We start from the raw sequence: 10,798 nt of genomic DNA, 5'->3' as shown, positions 1-10,798 counted from the left end.
GGCAAACTGTGGAGGGCCGGCAGCAAACCCTCGCCCCTTGGACATGGAGCCTGTGCAGGGTGACCAGACAGCAAATGTGAAAAATCAGGACAGGGGTGTGGGGGTAATAGGAGCCTATATAAGCAAAAGACCCCACAATCGGGTCGGTCCCTATAAAATCGGGACATCTGGTCACCCTAAGCCTGTGTGAGCTTTCTGCAGACTGCAGGACTGGGTGCTGGGAATTCGCCCCGGGTGATTGCCTCTGACAGGTCAATTACAGCAGACCTGCATTTCTGGTCGCCGCACTTTGTAATAAACTGGTGATTACTGTAACTCTCAGGGCTGTGTTGCAAGGGGGCAGAGTGTGCGGCGTGGCCAATGTTGAACTCTACTGATCTCCTGTATGTAAATCACCTTGAATATGGGGTTCATAAACTGGGCAGAGCCAGCAAGCAAAATCCGCCGCTACTTTCTCACCACTTCCCTTCAGCTCCAGGCCGGCCAAGGAGGGGAGGTTATTCGGGATTATAGCAATACATAAGAACCCAGCCAGAGCATCAGAGCCCTGTTTCAAAATTACTTTGGTGGGATTTTAAGAGGGGAGAAAGAAATGAGAGGCACAGAAGAGAAGCCTTCATTAACAGGTTGGTTTAATTTTAATATTGTTTCAGTCTGGCTCTGGCTTGTTTAAGGCTCTGAGAAGAAACTTGTACGGGTAACAGTGATATTCCTGTCTGGAGAGCGGAGGAGGCTGAGTACCTGACATTTGATAAGGACTTTAATGACCTTTTCACCAAAAGAGGAAGGAGACCTGAAAACCAGGGTGGTACAACAGGGCCTGAACCGAGGCTGCATTTCCAGCTTTGTTGCTCTTTAACTGGGGTGGCGTGAGGCGGGGGGGTCTGGAGAAGAGGGTCTGCGGGGAACCAGTGATCGACGCGTTGAGAGAGCCATGCTGACAGCGGGTGCCTGCAAGCAGGAACCGGGAGGGGGAAGGCGCTGCAGAGCTGCGGTGCAGCCAGGGCAGGCTTGACAAGAGACCCTGGCAGAGGTGTCACAGGGAAGGGGTGGGCGCTGGGGTGGGGGCGAGGACGGGCGCAGGGGGACGGAGAGAGAGTGCTGTGTGGTGCAGCAATGGCATGTGGCGGGAGGAATGCTGCGGTGCACAGGGGGCCCCTGGCGCCGGCAAAGCGCTGGCAGTTTGCAGAGCATAGCGAGGGAGTGGGGCGCTCGGCAGATGCGCATCTCCATTGCATGTGACAGCTTGGGCTGCCCGGGGCTGCAAAGCGCTACGTTGTGTAGCCGGGAGGAAAATAATGGGGGAGCAGCCCGGGCAACAAACAGTCCCCGGCCCCGAGCAACCCGTAGGGAGGGATTCGGGGCTTGAGAACAACCCGCTTTCCGTATGGCGAGGGTGGAAGGGGTTATTTTTACGGGAATCCAGAGAACAAAGGGAACGAACAGGGCGAGCTGACTCGCTTCTCCGCCGCCTTAGCAGATGATTGGAATTTGCGACGTTGCCTAGCTCGGATTCGTCCAGGAGGAGCAGTTTTGCAACCCAGCTAGGCAAAGCAAGAAGTGGAAGAAACCGGAGCTCGGAGGAACTGAGCAGTTGCCCCAGCTCTGCGACCGCGCCTCTCCCCAAAACCAGCTGTGGCTTTGGCGTGGCTGTTTCCTCTCGTTCCGAAAGCCCTTTACACGCGAGGAGAGGAGACGCAATTTCAGGGTCCCGGATCTGTCTGGGGAGGGGTGTGGGGGGCCCTTCCAGAGACACGTGAGGCTGGGGAGCCGGTCGGCAGTAACTCTTTCATTCTCTGCCTTAAAATTTATCCAGCACTGTGCCGTCTTTGCATGACTTCCCGCGTACGGACGGCGCAATTTCCCACCCCGGGCCATTCCTATTACCATTACCTCTCAGCTCTCTCTTTAAACCGAATTGCAGTCTCAGAGCAGCAGAAAACAACTGCATCTCTTGATGTAGTCCCCCCCCCGCGAATCAAAGAGCTGTAGGGGCATGCCGGCCAATGGTGATGGGGGGGGGGCAAGGATTGCACACAGGAGGGCAACATTCATTGGGAGGGGCACGTTGCAGCTCGATCATATTACAAGCTGAAGTATATGTACAAAGAATCCTGCTGTGATGGAAATTCCCACCCGCCTCTGATGGGCGGCGCGGGGTAGGGCATTTCACAATTTTGAGGACACTTCTTCAAAACTGCAATGAATGAAGTGAATCGGAATGTGGCCGGCTGCAGCTGGCGCTGAAACGCAGCCACCTTTCCACACACGCTTTCCCCAGCCTCCAAGTCTGTCAGTCGCCCTCCCAAGTACACCCACCGCGCCACCAGCCTTGCGTGTCACCCCCACCCCAGGTCACCCGGCGTCCCTCCGCAGAGCCTTCATTCATCAACAAAACCCACGTGCTCCCCTGTGCCACTGCAAAGCAACAATGAACCCAGGCCCAGACTGTTCGCCAGTGACGTTGAAATCTCAGCTCGTGGAGGCCTTTTTTTGTTCTTTTGCAAACGCAAACTATGTGCACATCCCTGCCCCCCTTTCCCTTCCTCCCCCCTCCTCCTCTCCCAAGTCCTAACGGGTTGCATGTTTCGTTGGCTGTTTGCCTCGTCGGCCCAAAGCATTAAAAAACATTTTCTGTAACGTCCCGGCAGGGATCCGGGCAATGCACACAATCCGGGCCATGTGTTTGTTCTCCTGAAAGCCGGCAGGAAATCTTCTTCTCCTGAGTCATTGCGGCTCCTTCAAGGAAACGTCAGAGTTTCTTATCGCCCTTCACCCCAGGCAGCGGCTCAAGCTGCTGCTGCCGAAAGACAGTCTCCTCCGCACAAGGGCAAAACAAGCCACAATCCCATTGTACAGCAAAAAACAGCTCAGGCTGGAGGAGTTGGCCGCGCAGGAGAATGGGAGTTTTTGCTTCTAGCTAGGGTTGGTAAGAAGCTCCGGTCCTTCCCCTTTAAATGTGTTGCTGTAATTTGGGGTGGGATGGGGGTTAGTTACGAGTGGTGCATCCAGGTGGCTGTCCCCATTAGTCGGACGGTGTGACCCGGGTGACACAGAATGACAACAGCTGACAGATCTCTAGCCATAGAGACAAAGGTCCCCCTTCGAAGTTGTTAGGTGCCAACATTTGCAAGCTGCTAACAGGGACAGTTAGTTAATGGGCATTCCTTTGCCTCCCCCTATTGAAATGCATCGGGCTCAGCGCGATATACATGTGAGCCACAAGTATCCGCTGACTCCAACGGTTCACTGGCTGAACTTTTTGAAGAGGGAAAAAAAAAAAAAAAAAAAACGGGCCGGGGGATAACACACAGGAATCTCGTTCTAGCGAGAGAGAGTCGCCAGAGCTAGCTAGCCAGTGTGCAGGCTTTGCAAGGGAAGAAGGCCACAGAAAAGCTAGGGCTGAAACACACACGTCTTGCAGCCTTTTCAAAGCTGCCAACTTCTCAGCTTTGTCACAATTCAAAGCCCCGTGGAAATGGAAGCCGCATGCAGGAGAAAAAGGGACAGGCGGCATGCTTTTCTTTCCGTGGGCAGCGGGGCGGAAGAATACCTGTGTCGTCGTCCCCCCGCCCCAGTCCCGTGTCGTCGTCCCCCCCCCAGTCCCGCGGAGCCGGGTGAAGGTGATCCCAGCGCCTTATTGTACTGTATGGCCATGCACAGCCCTGGAATGCCGCCGCGTCCCTGCCCCCGCGGCAGAGCGCTGGGCTCCCTGCCGGCCGGCCGGCTCCTTCCCCGGCTCGCTCGAACGTCAAAGAAGCCAGGCAGGGCGGGGCAGCGCCACGGGCCGGGCGCCAGCTGTACGAGTCCGAGCCGTTCTGGGCGCCTGGAAGCCAGACTCCCTCTTCCGCATTGTTGTTCTTCGTTGGCTCCTCCCTCTCCCCCCCCGCCTCGGCGAGGTCTCTACATAAACCCACTCGGCGAGCTGCGCGGCAGCACTGCCTTGATCACCGGCTGCACAGAGAGCGGCCCACGCTTCCCTGGACTAACTCATTCATCAGCTTGGCTTATTCTTCACCGGCCCACATCTTAGCTCCGCAATGACAGTCAGAGCCGAAGCGTCTGGACCCACGTTAACGTATTCAAAGATGCGGGGAGTTGTTGCAATACTCATCGGTGAGTCTGAAGTGATGAAAGGTCGGGTGACCACGTCTCTTCTCTGGGGGTACAGCTGCTTTGGATGGCCTCGTTCATTTGAACCGGAAAGTCAGAACAAAGTATCCGATTGTCTTTTTCAGAAACGCCGGTTCTGGATACCCGGTCGTAACTCTTTTCTTTTTATTTGCAGCTTTCATGAAACAGAGACGAATGGGGCTAAATGACTTCATTCAAAAAATAGCCACCAGCTCCTACCCGTGCAAGCAGTAAGTAGCAGCAGTTTTGTACATATCGATCGGAAAAGCGATACTTGCATTTTAATGATGGAAAGATTTCTGTATTCATGATTGTCACAAGATAATTTTTTTCTTATAATATTATTAGTTATATAACGAACTTTACTGAAAAAAGAACAGGAGGACTTGTGGCACCTTTGCGACTAACCCATTTATTTGAGCCTAAGCTTTCGTGAGCTTCAGCTCACTTCATCGGATGCCACAAGTCCTCCTTTTCTTTTTGCGAATACAGACTAACACGGCTGCTACTCTGAAACTTTACTGAATTTACTTGGCATAGATAAAACCAGAGAGCACGCATTAGTTTTGGTTTCTAAAGACCAGCCCATCCTAGTTCATTTTAGTTTGAAATGAATAGACTGTCCCAGTAGTCTGCCAGACTGAAACTTATTCTTAATAAGTAGAATGCTTCCATGCCCCCTAGAGGTGAGATGTGTCTTCCTGTTGCACAGAGCAACTGTTCCAATAATATTGGATTATCCACTGAATGCATCCGATGAAGTGGGCTGTAGCTCACAAAAGCTTATGCTCAAATAAATTGGTTAGTCTCGAAGGTGCCACAAGTCCTCCTTTTCTTTTTGCGGATACAGACTAACACGGCTGCTACTCTGAAACCTGTTCCAATAATGTACTCTCTAATCTTTGCAGCCCTGAAGTTCAGTCTATTTTGAAGATCTCCCAGCCTGAAGAGCCTGAACTTATGAATGCTAATCCTTCCCCTCCAGTAAGTAGTCTTCATTGTGTGAATCATTTTCAGTAATAGAAACATGTTTAAAAATAGCTTTTCTGTAAATTAGCAACATAACAAGAGTGTCCCTTTTAGTTCAGCTCATAGTGTAGTGATGTAACTTCAAAAAGGAGTTACCAATTTAGAATAAAACCCCTACCTTTTCTTTTTTAAATGATACATTACATATCGCCTAAATATGGAAAGCAGCCAATTCCTCAATGAGATTTTAAAGTAGTGCGCATTGTTCTCATAATTTGTCATTTGAGGTGGTACAAAAACAGTTGAATGTAATCCGATGCTAACTTGGGGAAAAAGGACATAGACTTTATTTAATGTACCCAACTCAAATTTAATCTTTAAATCCATGATTAGATTTATGTAAAAACCCTTTGTGGTCAAGAATTTCCAATAAACATCTTTTAACAAATGTATTTTATAAAATTACAGCCCAGCCCATCACAGCAGATCAATCTTGGTCCATCATCCAACCCACACGCCAAGCCATCAGACTTTCATTTCTTAAAAGTTATCGGAAAAGGAAGTTTTGGAAAGGTATGTTCTACTTCTTTCCACCTTAATTTGGTCAGTTAGCTGCTATTGCATGTAATTATTTAAGGGTTGGGGTTATAGCCAGCACGCTTTAGTAACAAGAGTGGCAAAATCTCTTCATGTGTTCTCTAGTGCTTCACTGTCAGGAGGGCACTTCACAGCTTTGAGGAGGAAGTTGCTTGCCCTGCAGGGGATAGGTGGGGCAGGGTGCTTTAGTTAAGGAGAGGATAATTAATTGGGGTTGATCCCTTATGCAGGAGTGGAGGGAGGGTAGCTTTTGAAGCCAGGAGAATCAGCCATTTAAAAAAAACAAAACCCTTTAAAGTTGAAATGCACAGCTTTTCTGGCTGGCATTTTGCTGATAATGCTTGATGTTGCTAGCAAAATGCTTCCACAAGCAGCTGGTAGCATAGAGTGGTAATAGCGCTCAGTGGTAGCATAAAGGGCTTTGGATATAGTCTCTCACAGCTGTGTTTATATTCTGCTCTGTATTCCAACATATTGAAGTAATGGGATTTTTAACCTCTTTCAGGTTCTCCTTGCAAGGCATAAGGCGGAAGAAGAATTCTATGCTGTTAAAGTACTGCAGAAGAAAGCAATCCTGAAAAAGAAGGAGGTAAGCATCTCCTTGTTCACAATACAGCGATGCAACTACCAAATATAGTTAATTACTACTAGTTAGCAAATTTTGTAACTAAATACTGATGTTTTGGTTTTTTTTCTATTTCTAGGAGAAACACATAATGTCAGAGCGCAATGTCCTGCTGAAAAATGTGAAACACCCTTTCCTGGTTGGGCTCCACTTTTCTTTCCAGACTGCAGACAAATTGTACTTTGTCCTTGACTACATCAATGGTGGAGAGGTAAGCAGCAAGTGAATGAAATAATTCCTAACATGTGCACAGTGGTATAGATCTTTTAAAAAAAAAAAAATGAAAAAGAAAGTTCCAAGGGGAAAAGTTATTAGATTTAGCATCGTCCGTCTGCCAGGTTTCAAACTGCTAGAGGATCATTAGGCCATTTCCTGCTATTGTTCTTTTTAGCTATATATGTCAAGTCTAATTAAATGCATTGTTAACAGGCTTTGGCACCATTTACAGAACTTGTTCTTTCTGTCTCCTGTAGTTATTCTACCATCTCCAGAGGGAACGTTGCTTCCTGGAGCCAAGAGCACGGTTTTATGCTGCTGAAATAGCCAGTGCACTAGGTTACTTGCACTCTCTGAACATAGTTTATCGGTAAGCAATGTGTAATTCAGTTTAGGCATGATTTATAAATGCATATTTTGTACCTTATCTGTGTAAAGTAGATTTCAATATATAGTAGTTTAAAACAACTACTTTCAAAATACTTTCTCAGAATTTAAAGACTTGCAAAATCTATACATATGCTCATAAAATACTAAGAATACTTTTTAACTGAGAAGAACTAACATTTCTGTTAAACTCTTGTTGCTACAGGGACTTGAAGCCAGAGAACATCTTGCTAGATTCTCAGGGGCATATTATCTTGACTGACTTTGGACTCTGCAAAGAGAACATAGAACACAATGGCACTACCTCCACGTTTTGTGGCACACCTGAGGTATGCTTAGCTCTGATTTCTGAAATGGTTAATGTTTGTCTATAAAGTGTATGATAAGAGTAGATGAGGCAACAGTAAATGTGCACACCTGATGGAGAGTTACAATGGAATAGATAAATGGGAGAAAGTAAGATCCTTAAAATGATAACCTTCCGGTGAATAATGATTCCCCATGCAATGGGAACTGCTGTCAAGCTAGCCGTTGTGTATATAAATGACATTTTAACTATAAGCTTAGGAGGCTTTTCTTGTAGTTCAAGAACATAGGTTTGTTTGGTGTGGATTTTGTTTCTGTCTTAAGATTCTTCCGCCTCTGGCTAATATGATGGTTCTCGTTCTTCTGTTTAACAGTACCTTGCTCCTGAAGTTCTTCATAAGCAGCCCTACGACAGGACTGTTGACTGGTGGTGCCTTGGAGCAGTTTTGTATGAGATGCTTTATGGATTGGTAAGTAACAGGTATTTTAGTTGCCCGTGTATAGCTTATTCTAGTTCTTACAAGAAAACATTCCAGACTTATTACCTACACTTGTGGCTTCAGTTAAGATGATGACCCTGACCAATGTCCTCTGCTGCCCTCATCCTCATTGAGAATTCTGTGTATGGATTAAGGGCAGCACATGGCATGAAGATAAGAATAGCTCGTGGTATTATAGTAGAATGCACATATCTGTAATTTTTATTAAGCACTTATAGACTTACTAACCTTTTTTATTTCTTTCTCACAGCCCCCCTTCTACAGCAGGAACACAGCAGAAATGTATGACAATATCTTGAACAAACCCCTGCAATTGAAACCAAATATTACCAATTCTGCTAGACACCTTCTGGAAGGCCTGTTACAAAAGGATAGGACAAAGAGAGTTGGTGCTAAGGAGGACTTCGTAAGTACAATTTTGTAGTTCCTGTGTATGGTATAAGAAATAATTAAATCACATCACTCTTATTCAATTACTCTTGTCTGAATTAATCTAATTTTTCTTTAACAGATGGAGATTAAGAATCACATCTTCTTCTCCCCAATTAACTGGGATGATCTCATTAATAAGAAGATTACACCTCCTTTTAACCCAAATGTGGTAAGTATCACATCTAATTATAGAATGTAGAGAGGGCTTTTTGCCCCTTACATCAGGGTGTGGCCCAAAGGCCATCTGCAGCTGGCTAAAATGTAACTATACTTTTTTTGCTCTAACTAAAGGGGATAAGCAGAAAAATGATTATTGATGGATTTTTTTAAATAGTTGGATAGTAAAATCTAGCACTGAGATTGGCTCTACATAAACATTGGTTATTCTCGAACACACCCGGGAACTTAGTTCTTACTGACTTTATAACTGTGGAAACTAAGAGACCGAAATTAAATAACTGCCCCAAAACAGATTTTCTATCTTGTCAAATTATAATATACAACTACAAGCACACCTTGGTTATTTAGATAAAGTTTTTTGATTTAAATGTGGTCTACTACTGCAAGTTGCCAAGGCACTGCTTCATAAACTGCAGTATAGGAGAGTGGAGTGATTGTTTTGTTTTGCTTTATTGCACGGAGCTAGTTGGAGGGCAATACATTGAAAATGAATCATCTTGTTTTTAGTGAGACCATATGCAGCAAGATTCAAAACAAAAAAAGTCAATCTAAAATTGTCCAAGACTGTTAAACAGTGAGTCCGAGGTAATAACACTGTGAGTCCCCTACAAGAGTCTTCACATTTTGAATTGATCTGTGAAATCATGAAAAATGGAGATTGGGGACTAAACACTTGTTTTCTTTTTTTATTTTCCACAGAGTGGTCCGAGTGATCTGCGACACTTTGACCCCGAGTTTACCGATGAGCCAGTCCCCAACTCCATTGGCCAATCTTCCGACAGTATCCTCATTACTGCTAGTGTCCAGGAAGCTGCTGAAGCCTTTCTGGGCTTTTCGTATGCCCCACCCATGGATTCTTTCCTGTGAACATTTGTTTTCCTTTCTTCTTGGTTTTTAATTATTATATTGGCCTTCTGGCTGAGCTGCCAGTTGACCAGTCATCTTGAAACAGAATTTGCACATCTCCACCATTGGCAGCTTTGCAGCCTTAATTTCAACTACACTGCTGGAAGCTTTTTTTTTTTCTTTCAAACAGCACATAACTCCTCTAAACAAGCTTACAAGCATTTTGATTCGTTCTTCCCCCAAAGTGGTGCTATCTCCTTGGGAAAGAACATAAGAAATGACTGTTGCCATAGCCTGCTATGGTAGATTGTAGGAATAATAACCTGCTGTTTGGAAATAATGTTCTGAAAAGCCTTGCCTGAAGACCTGGATGTGACGAGGATTTTATGAAACGTGCCTTTTTTTCTGATGAGATCGAGTTAAGCTCCAAACTTTTCCTGTTGTAGAGTGTTTCTCAGTTCAGTTATGTGGGTTTACTATGTGAACAAATGGTATGAGTGTGATATGCATACTACAGAGGGACTTAGTTTAAAGCACCAATGTGACACTTGCAGGACACTACAATGTGGGGCATTGTTTGTTTCTTCCATATTTGGAAGATAAATTAAGTGTAGAAATTGATTTTTGTTTTGTAAATATACAGTTAACTAAAATTATTGAAATGGGCTCACAATTAATTATATCCAAATGCTTGAAGAAAGCATTGCTGCTATGAAAAGTTTCTATTTTTAGAAAGGTTTTTATGGGCCAAAATGCCCCAGCTGCAGTTGGTCAAAGCTGTTGGTTTATTTCTTGTTTGTTTTTTTTAAAGTTGTCATCTGTAAAGTGGGCATTATGGGGGGGGAAGGGGACGGGAAGGTTTGCATTGTATGTATTGTAAAAAAAAATAAATAAAAAAAGTCTGTACATTCAGTTGTAACTCTAGATGTATATTTAAACTTACAGCCTGGCTTGTAATGTACACCATCACTGTAATGTAATTAACATAGTTATGTACTATTTTTTTTTTTTTGTGACCAAACCCATTGGTTTGCAGTAAAATCTTGAGAAAATTTCTGTAAACTGTCAAGTTTTTTCATTTAAAAAACACCTTTTCCTTCACAAATCCAGTCAAGTTTGTGCTTTTTCAGGGGTTTAAAAAGCAAATCCAGACTCTTTTATCTTTAGCCTGAACTAGGCCTTAGCTGAAGTCAAGAATAAATTTTAAGTTATACTGGCATAAGTATTTTGGTTAGGGGTGTGATTTCTGATAACAGTCCTTGTGTGGATGCAGTTACACCAGTGTCAAGGTGCCTTACCTGTATAGTTAGTCTTTCCCTATGGGAATAGCTATACTGTTACAAGCGCTCCTACATCGGTAAAACTGTTAGCTCTCAAGGGTTATACTGCTAAAGTGAGACAACTTTCTAGTATACACAAGCACTAAGTATAATTACAATGGGAGGTGATGCCTGATGCTGAGGGGGTTTGTTCTGGCCTCAATCCTTCCTAATGCCCTTTCATAGACACTTTCTGGGTTCATCTACACTACAAAATCAGTACTAGCATTACGACAGCAATGCTGTACTTGGGCCAAAGCACTAGTGTAGATAGGGCTCAGGTATCT

The 10,798-nt window shown here is 44.9% G+C and overlaps 1 protein-coding gene across 3 annotated transcripts; it reads left to right on the top strand.

The window, feature by feature from the left end:
• The first annotated feature begins 481 nt into the window (after positions 1-481).
• SGK1 (serum/glucocorticoid regulated kinase 1) lies at positions 482-10,248 on the top strand. Of its 3 annotated transcripts, XR_013345640.1 has the most exons (13): positions 3,666-4,116; positions 4,289-4,364; positions 5,043-5,118; positions 5,572-5,676; positions 6,206-6,289; positions 6,405-6,536; positions 6,799-6,911; positions 7,134-7,257; positions 7,609-7,704; positions 7,985-8,140; positions 8,246-8,335; positions 8,854-8,931; positions 9,046-9,183. XR_013345640.1 is itself a non-coding variant. In XM_077813064.1 (12 exons), the coding sequence occupies exons 1-12, from the start codon at positions 593-595 to the stop codon at positions 9,211-9,213; spliced, it is 1,254 nt and encodes a 417-aa protein (XP_077669190.1). In that variant the 5' UTR covers positions 482-592; the 3' UTR covers positions 9,214-10,248. The 3 variants fall into 3 exon arrangements, 2 of the variants coding, with proteins under 2 accessions (XP_077669190.1, XP_077669189.1); XM_077813064.1 differs by lacking the exons at positions 3,666-4,116; positions 8,854-8,931 and adding an exon at positions 482-626 and having other exon boundaries at positions 9,046-10,248; XM_077813063.1 differs by lacking the exon at positions 8,854-8,931 and having other exon boundaries at positions 3,673-4,116; positions 9,046-10,248.
• The last annotated feature ends 550 nt before the right edge of the window (positions 10,249-10,798 follow it).

The sequence above is a fragment of the Eretmochelys imbricata genome, chromosome 3, assembly GCF_965152235.1.
Source record: "Eretmochelys imbricata isolate rEreImb1 chromosome 3, rEreImb1.hap1, whole genome shotgun sequence".
Taxonomy (NCBI): domain Eukaryota; kingdom Metazoa; phylum Chordata; order Testudines; family Cheloniidae; genus Eretmochelys; species Eretmochelys imbricata.
Note: the sequence above shows the minus strand (reverse complement) of the source record. Positions and strands in the feature narration are given on the sequence as shown.